The sequence below is a fragment of the Morone saxatilis genome, unplaced genomic scaffold, assembly GCF_004916995.1.
Source record: "Morone saxatilis isolate NCDOM2014 unplaced genomic scaffold, NCSU_SB_2.0 Contig24, whole genome shotgun sequence".
NCBI classification, from domain to species: domain Eukaryota; kingdom Metazoa; phylum Chordata; class Actinopteri; family Moronidae; genus Morone; species Morone saxatilis.
This window is the reverse complement of record NW_023339807.1, coordinates 15,684,633-15,700,952: the sequence shown is the minus strand read 5'-3', so window position 1 is coordinate 15,700,952 and position 16,320 is coordinate 15,684,633. Positions and strand designations below refer to the sequence as shown.

General features: G+C 39.3%; 1 protein-coding gene across 1 annotated transcript in view; it reads left to right on the top strand.

The window, feature by feature from the left end:
• The window catches only part of crabp2a (cellular retinoic acid binding protein 2, a), a 19,441-nt gene extending 3,929 nt beyond the window's left edge, over positions 1–15,512 (top strand). The window contains exons 2-4 of the mRNA XM_035673010.1: positions 11,598–11,776; positions 12,364–12,480; positions 14,809–15,512. Of these exons, the coding sequence (XP_035528903.1) occupies positions 11,598–11,776; positions 12,364–12,480; positions 14,809–14,859 (347 nt within the window). The 3' untranslated portion in view covers positions 14,860–15,512. The remainder of the gene's footprint in view (positions 1–11,597; positions 11,777–12,363; positions 12,481–14,808) is intronic.
• Positions 15,513–16,320: the final 808 nt, after the last annotated feature.

Sequence of the window (16,320 nt, the reverse complement as noted above, 5' to 3'; positions counted from 1 at the left end):
AGAGAGAGAGACAGAGCAGCTACACCAATCCCTCAGGCCTATATCTTCAATGATTGTGTAGATGTATGACAGGAATTCACGACATCTTAAGGAAAATCTTTCTTTTTAATAAATCTTTCAATTTATTTATGGTTGCCACCCAAACGACTGATAGTAGGGGGGGGGGGTTTCCATGTGCTGATGCTCCATCATCCAAAACATAAGCAATAGCTGCACCTGCTGTGTTTAGGTGCTGGCTCTTGAGGTAGCCTATCATCGTGCACAGCTGGGATGAAAGCTAAACGACTAGGTTCAGTTTGAAATGCATTGTTCATTCAGTTGTTCTTAGACAATAAGAAAACCATGATATTGTGCAGTGTCCATTTCTTAATGTAAGATAACTTCCAGTAAGGAAGTTAATAGTTTCTAATTTGATTATCTTTTTAAAAATATCATAAAGGGAACTATATTCAAATTTCATTCTACAACCTTGCATTGTAAATGACAATAAAATAATCGTGAATCCTTAGTCAGTTTTTCTGTATTCAAGATTGCACATCAATGCATCATTTTCTATCAGTTTACACTGGAACTGCTCAGAGGCAGAACATTTTACTTTACAGACTCGTAGTGTCTGTGAAACATCACTCAAACAACTTAGAAGTACATTAATTTTCTTTCTGCTCATCTATACACAACTTTAAGTTCCCACAAAATGTCATGGCTAAATTTGACAATGTTAAGCAGCTGTGACAGTAGCTGTTTCACAGGCAGTCATATGATGACATCATGCATAACACAGCTCCCTCAATAGTGTTTGTGTAGTTAGTGTTTTAGAAAGAAAGGATTGCCATAGGGCTTTAAAGAGTAACCAAACCCCCAAAACACCCCTTTCTGTTAAAAACCTATATGTATACGTGTATTTAGTCGTGTTGTTGATTGATTCAGGTCCAAATCTTGACATTTAGTGCAGTATTTGAGTTCTACATATTGTGCTAGAAGCATGCATACCTTAAAAGAGGGTATCAAAGAGAAGACATGAGGCTCTCAGTCTTAGTTAAAACAGGGCTAGTGTAACAGTAATCTAATAGAACAAAAGCAGAACACTGTAACAATAACAACAGCTCAAACAATGACGTTTTTGCTGACTCATTAGTCCTCTCTTACTCTACTAAAAGGGTGGTTCAAATTAAAATCATTTGCCGTATGACGTAGAGTATCTCTCTGTGCTTGGAAACTATGAAGAACCTTGTCAAGACTTTTCCTTGAAACCCTTTGCAAGTCTCATTACTGTCTGCCTGCACAGTTCAGTGCTTTCCCCAGAAGCTCTCCCCCTCAGCGAGGCAGAAAAGCCTCTGAAACAGCATTCAGAACATGAAACACTGAACTGGTCACAAAGAAAATGCATTAAACACCAGGAAAAGGCGGTTTCTGCTGACGTCAGTGGTGATATTGTTAGTGTTAATAGGCATGATGGACCAGTCTGACCTTTTGGTGGGCGGTGGAACTCTGTGAGACAGCAAGTATAGAATGGATTTAGATTGTGCTGATGAAGGGACAATCATGTAATCTTACACACACACACACTGAATTTATGCACACACACTCCAAGACCGTGTTTAAACCTATTAGGGCATGACCAAAGTGGGCTGCAGACCTTGGAACCATGCATGTGCTTGCATACACTCACAAACACGCAAGGTGAATGTGTAGTTTGAGTTCTTATTTGCGACCTATTAAACAGACAATATCTCATGCTCTATATTTCAGTCAGTTGAGCACAGTGTAAAAATGTTTCTACAGAAAACCAACGGACTAATGAAATATTTTACTGACTGCTTTGAACTGTTTGGAGACACGCCCATAACATTTTACATCATGCAGAAAATGTCCCATGTGAATGCCACCTTGGACACACACACACAGACGCACATACACAGACGGCACATGTATGACAATGTACAGTGCAAGGGCAAGGCTAGTGTACACTAAACCTTGAAACACGTCAACATGACAGCCTGTGCCGAGCAGGAGGAGATTTATGGTGAGTTTAAGAGACGCCATCGAGTCTCATATTTCAAGTTTCTGCTGGAAAAATGTCCCTTGTTAGCTGCAAGTATGAAGCGAAGGTGAACATTTTCAAGGTTTCAGAGACACAGTTATTTGATGTTCACTTTCAACAGGAGATACACGGGTACAGATTGTGTACAGTATGTGGGAGTTGTTAATATCCATCTGAAATGCAGCTTTTGATTTATAGCCATTGTATCTGGGCCTCTGCTCTGTGCTCACTAACTAGCTATTGTTAAATACTGTTGACATTAGCTTTTGGGTGGGGAACCAGATTCAGAACTAGAATCCTTGGGTAAAGAAAATCTCACCTTTCTGAGCTTGACAAACCAAATGGTGAACAGCTGGGAACTGTTTTTTTCTTTTGCTAAATAAGTAATAAAGCACATCTGCCAGGCGTTGTTAATCACAGTGTTTCCTTTTCTTTGCTTCCATGAAATTACAGAAACCCTTGAGTCTCAGAATGGATCAGCCAAGATTTCCCCTTCACAACTTCGGTAAGTTAAATGATGCAATTAGTTTCATTTCAGTCCACTTTCACTCAAAGCTTCGAGGGCTTGAAGTCAAAACTTCACTGAAACAAGAAACAGAAAACTTAACAGAACTTACTGAAACGCTCTGTATAATGTTCATACTATAGAACCAATGTCGGCAAGTAATGTTTCATAAGAGCTGTTGATTGTTGGGAGCCAGAAGGTTTGTTAGACCACCTGAAATGCTTGAACTAAAACAAGGCAGCTTTGCCTTTATAGCTAAAAATAATGTGCAGCCAGTGCTTTTACTGTAGGGAATAGATAACTTAATATTCAAAACTGTACCTCTCTGAGCCCTGTGGCTTGCACACTTCTATTTTACACAGTTTGTATGCTTTGAATTCATTTGAATGATCAAATCATTCCTGCGATGATAATGCAAATATTGAACTTGAGCACTGAAGTCAGGCATTGTTTCTTCAAGCAACAGTGTGTCAGTCCGTACAAGGTGTAGTGAATACCACTACAGTATAATTGGCAGGGAATATATTAATTTAGACAACCGGAGCCGGACACAATAACAATAAATATCTGTCTGTACAAGACTATCTGTCCAAGATTGTGCAATCCAATACAGCAGCCCTGTTACAGATAGGAACTGTGTGAAGCTTTGAAAAAGGTTAGTTGAGACTGTCAAAGAAGTGGTGATTCACCTGACAATTTATGGGGAGACCATTACATTCAAACCTGCACAATATAATAGTACAGCATTATTATAATTTATAATGATTTTCATTCGTTTCTAAAAAGGAGCAGCTAGGCTCAAGCACATTAGATTGTATCTTCCTACACATCCTGCACCAACAAGATACTGATCACTGCTGTTTGCAGTAAATCAGCTCTCCTTGAGGACGAGCACACCATAAAATTGAAAAACCTCAACTCAGGGTATCTTCTGATACCGATCCGATGTCAGTACTCCTTTCTCCCAAATTAAAAATCGCTATACCTCACTGCATAGAACTCACTTGGATAATTTTTATCCAAGGTAACATGAGCCAAGGGATTCTGTGTGAATAAAAACTGATCAACAGCTCACCATGACTTAATGAATGTAACTGAGAGTGGAAATATTGAATTTTATAAGTTTGTAATTGTGGATGGTTCACATCTGGCTCCTAGCTGATGTGCTGTCAGTTGACTGTATGAGCTAGTGACATTTGAAGGTTGATTGTACTGTTTTGGATTATATTCGATTTTACAGGTGTTATTGTTGTTGAGTTCATCCCCTTTTATACTAATAAGGACTAATAGATTATGCTGAGAAAATCAAACTGGACATTTACAAATGCAGACAGCTGTCCACGGACTGTAGCCAAAAAGCTGTGCATCTCCAATACTGTGCAGTTGCCAGGCGCTGGGTTCAAACTTAGTCCAGTATTTGCTTTTGTTGAATTCCTAAATTTTCATTGTATGACTATTTTTTGCATGTGGAAATAGTCCTGCATATTAAAGCTCACTCTGTTTTGGTTAAGAGTTGTATATAATGTATACAAGTAAAGTGAATGGAGAGCTGCTGCTGGTGGCCGTTGGTTTGTGATGAAGGTGCTATAAATTCTGGATGCTGTTGCAGCTCAACGCACCATCAATTATTCATTCAATAACCTCTATTGTTTTATTAGAGATTATTAGATTAAATATTGATGATAATGTCTTTGTAATGTAGTGCGGTGGTTCTCAGCCAGTGCGCTCCTCTGTCCTTACAAAGAAGATTCCAAGCCTCTTATTATAAAAAGGGCTCTCAGCCACTTGAACAAAGAGGACATCCACTCTTACAAACTGACTGATGGAGCAGAACGATGGTTCTTTCTGAACGATAGTTGCTATGGGACGTCTTTGATTGACAGAATAGAGATATGTAGCATATTTAGCTTTTATTCATTCTGTCATATAAATAATTTCAAAAGCTGGGAATTGGTGGTTTTATGAACATTTGTGAGAAGTTGATAGATGGTTTATGGGCCTTTTTAAGCTGTTTTGTTGTTTGCTCTGCTGTTGACTGAGATTCTCATACAGATTTTCCAGATTTCTTTGTGTCTTTTGAAGTTTGAGGGGCTCTCTAGGTGCTCATGAATGGTGTCTGGGCTCATCGGGACTGTTGGGAACTGCTGGGTACTGTGCCAACTGTAACTCCTTACAGCCCATTTGAACCAGTGTAGTTGTGACATCTCAGAGCGGCCTGAGGGCTCAGAGATGAAGCCCTGTAGCCTGCTATCAGCAGCAGAGAACGGTGACTCAACCAACTACAAATAATGAGAGGGAGATAAAAGAAGGAGCAAGTGTGGAGCAGAAAACAAGAAGACTGAAGAAACACAGTTGCTGGGTTATGTAACTGACTCTGTCCTACACTATAATGTTAAATTTGACGGATGTGGTTACTAAGACATTTTATTTTAATCTTTCTACAGTTTACAGTACTGTATTTTCCTTCCCCTAGATGGTTTGTTTTACAGAACCATCAGGAAGTCATTATTGGAAACTGTTTGGAGAAGGGCAGGCACTTTCAAAAAATACTGGTGATTTAAGGAACCATGTGTCTATCACTGAATGTCATGGGCAAACTTCAACCAATCAGATCAGTGAACCATATAACGTAGTCAAACTCTCACCGAAGTCAGTCAGGAGAAGCGCAAATACATAATTTCCATCGAGAAAATCCTTCAGTGGTGTTCTTTGCTCCTCTTTCAATGAAGTCAATCTACTACTCTCTATTTCTGATCTGACTGATGCTGATGTTCTCGTTGCATACACAGCTCTTGTCTTGGCCCTGTTGCTGCCAATACTTCCTCAAAGGATGCTTATTGGTCCGATACCACTGTAGTCTGGCCACAAATGCATAGTTTGAATCCTGGCAAGATGGATTGTTTTTTTAGCGGCCTTATATCATCATTGACTGAATTAAAAGCAAATTGTAAAGAACAGACAAGATGAAAAAAATATAATGAACACAATATAAAGTAAAATCAAACATTAAAGCCAGCAGATTACTGGTAATGCTTTTTATTTTTTTATGAATCTTTTTTTGGCATTGGGTTAACTGGGTACGCACATTGCTTTGGTGTCTAAGAGTCCAATTTTGAAATGTCTGAAATTGATGTCAGAAACTAATTGCATTAGCTTGCAGCAGTTATCACAGCTTTTCAGCCTTTGCTGGGCACTAACGGCCCAAAGACACTGCCCGCCTGACTGCATCTCGAGTCCAATCACTGTCAGCAGTGACATATCTCTGTGTAGGTGTGACTCAACGCAGAAATGAGCCCAGTGTCTGACCGTATCTTGTTAACTCTCTTGCACAATTTCCAAATTTGTTACTGACGTGTTTATTGTTGGTTGCTTGGATGGTGTGTTTCATTATTATTAGAAATCTGTGTGAGTGTTTAAAATAACCTGAAGTGTACCGTATTGACAAAACGCAATAGGTTTCTCTCCCATTTATGTCAGATTTGAACTTGAGAGGGTGATAAAGTAGCTTCTAGCTCCAATTGAACATAGTGACCCTTTCAGTACCAAAACAAGGAGAAATGGGAGAGGGAACACATGGTAAAGACTCAGCCTTCTATCTCCTATTCTCCTTGTATGATATACATATAAGCCCGTCATGGGAGAAGCTCTGCGTGTCTCTCTGGTCGCTGAAATGTGAAGCCAGAGGACAGAAGCATCACATAACTTGTTTCTCCCTCCGTTGTGATTCGATATTCTGAATTTGAAGTACGTACAGTATCAATAAGAGCAGGAGAGAGACCTTCTCATATTGTGCTGATGTGCTTTCCCCTTAGTGCTCCAAAATCTCACTTTCTGTTAAATATTGAAGTTGTGGGACAACAGTAAACATCTCCTACTGGTTGCAGTCTGCACCAGGCAGGCACTATGGGATGTAGTGTCATGGAAGAACACACATTTCACACATGCAACTGGATGAAGAACAGACTGGCATTTTGGCTATCATAAACTGTAAAGCTACAGTTACACCTGTGTCAAATCTGATTTTTCTCACACTCTCTCAGAAATGTTTAGACAACTAAAACTACCACCAAACCACTCAGCCATGTTGGCCAATATGATGAAAACACTTTTAGTACAATACTTTTAAGTTACACTGAAAGCATTAATGATACGTTTTTGTAACCTGCGTGTGTCCTTCCAGAGAGCGCTGTCTGCTGCCTCTACAGATGGCTCTGGAGTCTAAAAACACCAAACTGGGACAGACAGCACTTACTGGAATGCAGGTACTGGAGTATACAACATAACTGTAACTTCTGTAATTTCTCTTCCAACAAATGTATTGTATTCTTCTTTACTTAACAACATCATCTTAAATTAAAGAAGAAGTGCTTTGTTACCATTAGCCTGAAATCACTTTAAACCTCCTGGAGATCAGTATAAACAAATATAAAATGGTGTTTTTACATACAGCAGAAGTGGTCTGCTTTGTGAAATGCTCTTCCCTCTGCCTTTCTCCTATCAGAAGCTCCTGTGTGAGGACAGGTTTGTGGGTGGGGTCGGTGTGGAGGTGGAGGTCCTGGAAAAGCAGCTGCTCAGCCAGATGTTGGAGGCCATCAGAGTCACCCCATCTCTCCATGAAGACCTGCAGGTGGAAGTCATGAAGGTAAGACCTGGGGATGTATGATTTAAGTGTCTAAATATCAATCCCTGCCAGCAGACTCTGAACTGCTTTGTATATTTAAATGTTTACACCGTATTGCACAGTGCACACTCAGTCTGCAGTAGGCCTAGATTAAAATGAATAAAGGGATGTAAATATGCTTGGCAGCTGAACAGCTCTGCTTGAAGAACATTTTTGCCTGCATTGCAGCTTTTTCTTTGAAGGTTTCCTGTAATTTGGCCTCTGTTGTTGCTGTGTGCCAATATGTGTTCAACTTAATATGGACTAACTTTATCACAGTAATAATTGCAATTATTTGTCAATTAATTGATTAGTTTTTATCTATTAAATAAATTAAAAATAATTAATAACTATTTTGATAAAAAATGTGAATATTTTCTAGTTTCTTAAGTCCCCCATGACTTAAACTAAACTGAATATCTTTGGGTTGTGGACAAAACAGGATATTTTAGGATGTTACCTAGGGCTATGGAAAGCAGTGATCAGCATTTTTCACCATTTTCTGACTCTTTGGGGAACATCAATCTAATCAATGCTTGACAGTTTGATCCATAATGGAATTATTCATTAGTTGCAGCCCTAGTCAGTGTTTATGATTGTAATCAGGTTACATCAGTTAAACTCTTTTTCCCTCAGCTGTTAAATTCCAAGGAGGAGAAAATATGCATCACCGACTTCTCTTTTAGGAAGTAGAACACTGTGTTTCTGTCTCCTGTGTGCAGGTCCTGCTGTGTATCACCTACTCACCAAACTTTGACATTAATGGAGATTCCATCCTCCGGATTGCTGAGGTAGGACAGCTTGAGTCTGTTTGATACACATCAGCTTCATCATCAGATATTTGATATTTTACATCTAGCAGCAAACAGGGACTTTCTTTTTGCTTCAGCAATACTAATCAGTAATACAGCAGCTGTATTTGGATTTGCATCTGAGATACAGCCAAGGGTTTAGCCATTTAGTTCTCTGTTGGTTGTGGTTTATTGTTTGTCTTTATTTTATGTACCTGGTATTAGAATAGCATGATTAGATAGACTACTGTTTAGTGTTGTTTGTTGTTGTTGTTTACCATTTACCTCCTATTGTTTGGTTTTACTTCTTTGTGGAGTTCTTAACTTTCACCTGATTTTTCTGATGACCAATTTTTCTCCATTGACTGGTCTGTCCCAGACCATACTGCTGATAACATCGCTCCTTTTTAAAGAAAAAAAAAAGAACAGTGAACTGTTAGCATATAGCAGGCAGTACATGAGCTCTATTTTTAAAGGTGAAGCTTTGTTCCGTCCCTACTCAGCCAAAGGCCTTGTCTCATGCTGTAATCTCATCCATTATTCAGAAAGTTGAAATGAGTGGTCTTGCACACACACAAACACACACAGGCGTGAAGATGAGCTGATTTTGGAATACACGAACAAGAACAGAAGATAATTCTTACAAGAGAGGAGAGGAGATATTTGCCATAAAGCAAGCTTGTGACGTACTGGACATACTTTGTTGAAGAAAGTTCCAGTCTTTACTGCTGCCCATAACATCTGAATTAGCGATCAACAATCATGATGGTATACATCTAAAAAATCATACTGCATGAAATAACCAAAATGAAGTTAAACTCTGGGCAAAGCTTGGGAGTAATGATATTTTTGGGCTGAATTATCAGAACATGGCTGAAATATGTTTGTAAAATTACATTTCCCTCATTGCTAATGTTTGTCGAGGAGTAAAGGAAGACTTAGCCTGCAGCATAATCCCCCCCATCATTGGTCTATTTGTTCAGTATGTTATAAAAAATTGTTGCTTTGTGCAAAAACTCTTTATAACTGCTAGTAAGCGGCTCATGCAGCAGAAATGGTTTCAACAGTTTCCAGGGTCGTTTTGATGCTTTTTTTTAACCATTAAATTTGATCACATTATAATTCAAGCTGACTATGCAAAGGGGTGTATTACAGACTTTTTCACAGCCACCTTTCAAGACTGCATGGGGTGAGTAGGCTGTGTGATACTCAAAAGATTTTTGAGTATTCATAATTCCCTTGAACAGGACACCTTACTAAAAGCATTATGTAACAATGGACCTGGAAGTGCTCCACCTGAGCAGATATATAATGAACTAAAAATATAATTTGAGTCATCAGTATGCAGACCTGCCCACGCCGTTATCTCCAAACATAAACCCAAATGCCCAAACTCATATATTGTGTTACAAATTTCTGAGCGCTATCTGTAGTGTTTTCCTGTAACATCACTCCTCTCAGCAGCAGCAGCAGCAGCAGCTCCTGTACCCAGGTGTCCATTAACAGCTCATAAAAACCTGGTCAACATGTTGTGTTAATGGGCTCCGAGCCGCCAGGGCTGGCCATCTGGTGTGTGTGTTTCTGTTTGTGTTGGGTCATAACTCAGGGTGACTGGAGATGTTGTCAGCACCACTCCATTATCAGTAACATACAAACAGTGAGGCTCAGTACAGGTTCTTAATGCAGCGCTGAGGGATTTATTCAGTTTCAGCCACCGGGAGCTGGAAGTTAATACTTTTTATACAATCATATCCGTTACATAACCACGGAAGAGAAACTACAATGGCTGCAAAACTAATGAAAAACGAAAAGACCCTATCTAGAGCCAGTGTTTGTTTTGTCTGTTATGGGCTACTGTAGAAACATGGCGGCTCAAAATGGCAGCCTCCATGGAAGAGGAGCAGCCCTCAGTAGATAAAAGCAGCTTATCCTAATGTAACAAAAACACAATACTTATTTTCAGGTGATAATATACTTGGGAAAACATGAACATTATATTCAATTTCTGTCAATAGATCGTCATAAATGTTACACACTGGATCTATAACTAATTACTAACTAATATGTTTTTTCACTCTAATTATATTACTAAAATTTTACCAAAATGCAAAGCTGAAAAGTTGCATTGTGCAACATTTTAGGTGCTAGTTCATCAAAACTGGTTTGTAGCTCACAAGCTCACTTGTTCATGTTTAACAAGCAGCAGATTCTCTGTAAGGACATGCTGTTATTTCACTGTTGGACCAGTTCTACACCTGCCAGCCTGTACCACATGGAGAGTAGTAAAATATAGCAGCAACAGTTTACAACTGCAGATGTATGAAATTTTCACCACCCACAGGCAAAGAAATTGTTACGGCTGCAGGTTTTTTGTCTGTTCTCAATTTACATGAACAACGTGAACAACATCCCTGAGGCATTCAAGACTTAAAATGTGGATATAATTAGCAGAGATGGTCTTTGTTTGAAGCTGTGTATGAGACTGGGCCTGTTAGCTCTCAGCCTCTCTCTCAGAGGATAGAACAGATTGTTGGTGAATTAAATCTGGCTTGCACTTTCATTGCTGACTGGTGCTCTAAGCATTTGTGGTGTTGAACAATCACTCTTGGACTTTAACTGGACTGGGCCACATGATTGTTACACAGAACCATCTGGAAACTCTTTATTGGAAAAAAAAATACTCTGTCCCTGAGGGGAATTTGGCTTGCAGACAGCAGTCAATAGTAAATACAACAATTAATAAAAAAAATGGCAATCCATACAGTATATACATACCTATACAAATAAGCACAAGTACACAGGTTGACACCAATGTCATTGTTGTCACTTGTCACTAGCTGTGAAATGGGCTGCTATGGCTGCCATGTAACACTAATCCTTGGGGACAAATGCACCACTAGAACTTCCACTTAAGGTTTAGTTTTTTTTGCCACTGACATGAAGGACAGAAACAAAAACTCACCAAAGCAGTCAGTGTTATTCTTTCCACTGTTCGGTCAAAATATATCTTGAATTTACTGACGTAGATGATAAAAACAGCCGTTTCAGTCACTGGCTCTGCATGGAAGGACTCACATGCACTAACATGCACACAAAGCCAGACCGGCTTTGTAAACAAAGCAGAGAAAGGCTGCGATAGCAACACAGGCAAAGGGAGTGTGACATCATTCTCTACTCAGGAGGCCATGACTCTTCTTTACATGGCTAATAGTTGTTTGCTGCTATATTAATGTTTTAAATCTCCTTATCCACCTATAACCTGTGTGTTGCTCAGCTCCTGACTGACTGCTGTCTTACCTTCTACTCTGTGACCTTCTAATCTTGCCGGAAGATTTTTAACACACTGACAATACATCCCCATGCCCCCTCTCTCTCATTGGTCTTGTCACCATGGTAACCTGTGACGCCATGGAAACCTCCAATAAATCTCCCTGATAGTTAAGTGTCTGGATGCAATGCTGTCTTGGGACTGTGAGTCATGACCTCTCTGTTTGTTTCTCTTTGTGACTCAGACAAAAGATCACACACTGACAGATGTAATTGTTTGTGCTTGTGTGTGTGTGTGTGTGTGTGTGTGTGTGTGTGTGTGTGTGTTTTTAGGTGTGAACATGATGCTGCGTATGATTGCAGTGAAGGCCGCCTCCAAGCCACTGGTGGAGATCACGCAGGACGGAGAGACGCTGTCTATTAAAACCTCAACCACAGTCCGCACCACCCACATCACCTTCACTGTGGGGCAGGAGTTCAATGAGGCCACGGTGGACGGACGTCCCTGCACGGTACACAACACACGGGGCGCAAACATATTCCTTAAATGCTCTTTCACGTCTACTTTACTTGTACACACACACAAGAGAAGAAAGGGGCGTACAGGGAGGGACCTGTCCAGATTACATCAATCTGTTTAAGTTGGCTTTTCGTCATATTTGGACTGATAGCATATCTTTACCACTCCCTTGGTCTCTGTAGGCCGATCATGCTGCACTATGCTCCTTCACACTCTTTATGACGTCTTTCAACTTCCCTTCTTCCCTCCGTTCCCCCTTCTTGCCCTTTCCTGCCCTTCCTAATTCTCCCCGTTGCTTTCCCCGTTTTCCCATAGATGGCCTCTGTTTGGCCGTCTCCAAAGCAAACATATGCAACCAGCCAGTGGTTCCCTCTAGTAGCGATGAGCGCATCACAAGTTATCACCTCTCAGTGATCGCCCTGCTCCACCTCTCTTGTTTTCTCTCTCCCTGCTAGCCACTCTCATTATCTCCCTTCCCCTCTGGCTGCCATTGTATACATCAGTGCATCCATTCATCGTAACATCAAACAGCTTGATCTGTCTAATGGTTTTTCTCTTTCTCTCATCCTCTGTCCTCAGAGTTTTCCCCAATGGGAAACTGACAGTAAGATCAGCTGTGAGCAGACTCTGCAGAAAGGAGAAGGGCCAAAGACGTCCTGGACCCGAGAGATCACCAATGATGGCAAGCTGATCCTGGTAAAGCACACAAACTTTCCATCGTGCCAGAGTTTAAATTTAGAACCAACGAGGGTAGCGCTTCACTGTAGATTAAAGAGCACAAATTACACTGTAATTTTGTTGTACATACCAGTATCAATGTGTTGTGGACATATTATATATAATTACAAATCAACTTGACTTTAAATTGAATTACTCCTGACTTAAATTGGACTTTTGCATTTGACTTGAAATGACTCGACTCCAAAGAGTGTTAAAGTTTCTGCTTGACCCTGGAAACAGACGTCTAAACACAAAACAAAAAAAGAAAATTTTAACTCAAGGCCCTATTTTAGAGCATTCAACCCTATCTCACAGTCTTCATCAGCAGATGGAGTTCCCTCAGTAGCTTCTGCAGATGTTTCTACTTTTCTGCTGTAAAATCTTCCTACCATTGCAATCCATTCAAACCCTGTGAAAAAGCAGACACCAGTTTTAGGCTTTCATTGGACTGCCAATAGTGGAGAGATGACAGCAAAAGAAGGAAATGGGGAATTCCATGCAACAAAGGCCCAAAAGCTTCAATACAAATATCGCAAATCTCCAAACAGCCTCATAAATTTAATAAAAGCACACTTTCAGAAAATGTTGAGCATTTGACATTTGGTAAGATAATGTCTGCAGTCAAGAGGTTAGGAGAAATTTTTTTTTTCTACGCATTAATTTTCTTTAGTGGTAACAAAACATCTTACTGGCTAATTCTGGTATGTTTACACCTAATTATATAACCACCCACCACTATTACATTTCAGGTAATTGTACTTCATTTGTTTATGCACTCTCTGGTGAGGTCAATATGTTATGTTATGTTATTTTATACTGTACAGTGCTCAATAAACAGGTTTGTTGTTCAGTAAAAGTGCTGCATGTTATTCAGCTCTTGTATTGTTAATAATATAGTTACTTTGACAGGACATAAAAGCTAAAATGGACAATGTTTGGTCAGCTGTATCTTCCTACCCCTAAAATACATCACTATACACCTGTATTACCAGTAAGTAGCTATATTATAAGATTAAAAACATACTGAGTAACATAATTTATGTATCGTTTACTAATTTAATACCCTGTACATCCTAATTAAAACTTCTTAAGTGTAATGTTTGTTTTGTTGCCCTACTGTACCCCAGGATTTCTTTTAACTACATTCTACGTTTAAAATTAATTATACCAAAATATTATAAATCCCTAGGAATATCAGTATTGTTACTCCTACTCTGTTACCCAGAAATCCCATTATTGTACCTTGTATGTCATATTTAATAAGTAACTGGTCATTTAAAAATACTTGCTGTGAATTACTCAATGCCATTTAAAAGTTAATTTTAAAGTTTTAAGTTAGTTTATTAAAAACAGTGTTACTGATAGCTGATAGCTACTGGTATATATTTTATTGGTACCCTATTTGTAAGGCAAAATTAGACTGTAATTTGTAGGCTATAATCTAAAGTGTTATAAATTCTATAATTGCGCTTAGAGTGTTAGTAATGGCAATCTAATTATTCTCCAGGCAGAAGATGAAAGAGCTTCTATCGAGTTTACACATGCAAGTACAGGCATCAGCTTGAAGCTTGAAAGCACAAACAAATAATTATGATGTTAGTGATGTGTGTAGTGAAGGCAAGTCTTGGTTAAATAATGTTTTTGTAATAGTGTTTTACTAGTTTGCAGTGCCTGTTCTGCTGCTGTCAGCTACAAAACCTTGCGTGAATGACAAGGTGGCTGTTTCACAAACAGAACTGTATTTAATAAGAAACCCCACCCAGCTGGCACTTCAGGTTGACTACACATTGAACACATTGAGCTAAGTATTCCAAATAATTATTTGACCCAAGTCTACCGGTAAACCAGTCCAACCGGAGATGACGCATGCAGTCCCCTCTGGAGTAAATTAGTTTTTAATTGAACAAACTGTAAATACAACAAAGTATTTATGGAGCAATGCCTGCTTGACGGGTTAGCAGTAAGTTTAAGTCGACGACTACTGATGTGCTCTTAAGCACCAAACCCACAACTTTTTTTTTTTCAGAATCCAGTCGTGATATAACCATGTGAGTGTTTTGCACAGAGTTTCTGAGCAGTACGCGTTTGCTTAAACAACTTTCCCATAATGTTTGTTTGAAAAACTTGGCACAGTGTGGAGTGGTCTGGAGACATTACAAACAGCTCAATTTGGAGGTTTAGAGAGAATCGACATTAATTGCTTGTTCTACAAAATACTTGCAATATGAATTAACATTGAACAGATAACCATGCCAGTATTTTTGATTGTTCACATTTAACATCCATATTCTCCTCTCTTTTCAGACAATGAGAGCAGATGATGTGATATGCACCAGAGTCTACGAACGACAATGAACAAGAGCACTTCTCACTTTTCGTCCTTCCAGCCGCCTCTCCCCTGCATCACCACTTGCATCACTACTTCCCTTTTGTCAAGTCAGCGTTGGGAGATAGCAGTCTATAGCTTTATTCCAGTATCTTTGTTAGCTTCACTATGTTATAAGTGTGGTAATTATAGGTAATTATATCTAGTATGTCACATATCTACACAATGGTCTTAGCTCCTGAGTTATCCGTCTGTCTCTCCAGCTCCATTAAACGTGACCAGCTGGGGTATAAACATGAAAATGTATGTTGCATTGTATGTTGCTGAGTGACAGCTCATTTATTTGGCATTTTATGTGTGTATGTGCGTTTGTATGTGTGTGTGTGTGTGAGTGTGTGTGGCAGCAGAAGAGAGGTGTGAGACTATATTTGTAGATGTGTAAACCAATCTATGAGCTCTTCCAGTTTCAGGTCAGTTTTGATGTGCCCCTCCTCTCTGTTCCTTTAGCCTGCCCCTAAACTTTAACCTTTTCTATCTCACAATGACATTTTATATTTATTACTACACTAGGAGTCTGATACAGTACTGCTAAAGTTTTTACTCTGTGTCTCTTTTGTACGAAATGTGATCATAGGAAACAACACTTTCTATGGGAAAACAATAAAGCACGATATTAACTCAGCTTGACATCGATTCTTGGCCCTCTTGCACTGAAAACCATTAGGAGCATAGAAGCATTTAACAGTGCATATGTTTTATGGTTTGTGAGTGCAGCTGTAGAATATGTGCACATTAGATGGCTCCATTTTATTTTAGGCTTTCTGTCAGCTGTCTGCAACTAGAATAACTTGTCTTCCCATCCCTCCCACCCTTCTCTCTCTGTCAATCATCTCTCTGCCACATGCCCTCATTATTTCTCCCTCACTAGGCTTCAAGGCTGAAAACGTTTCCATTTAACTTTTTTTCCCTCTTTTATCACACATTTCACGTGGATCTTCTCATCCTGCAACTTTCCCTGGCATGTGAAGCGACACGCAGAGAGCCAGCTGTGGGAAGGCCACTATTAGACACGGACTCTGTTTTATTTCCATTTCATTTGCCAGTTGGTTAAATTTGGTTCATATTTCTCTGGAAGGGATTTAAAGGCCGCTTGACTTAAAAGAATAGTTCAACATTTTGGGAAATTTGGGGCATTTTGCTCTCTTGACAAATGTTAAATGAGAAGATTGATATGCCAGCAGTCTGTTCAGTTTAGCTTATGACAAAGACTGGAAACAGAGGGAAACAGCTAGCTCGGCCCTGAACAAAGAGAACAAAACTGGTCTACCAGCATCTTAGAGATTAATTTATACAAAAACGTGTAAAAATGACATTTCACCGTTTTATGGGGGGTGATGTGCTGGACTATTTATGGACTATAAATGGTGCATTGTAGTTTTTTTATACATTGTTTTTTGTATGCATAAAACAAACCAGATAATAACAAGTAG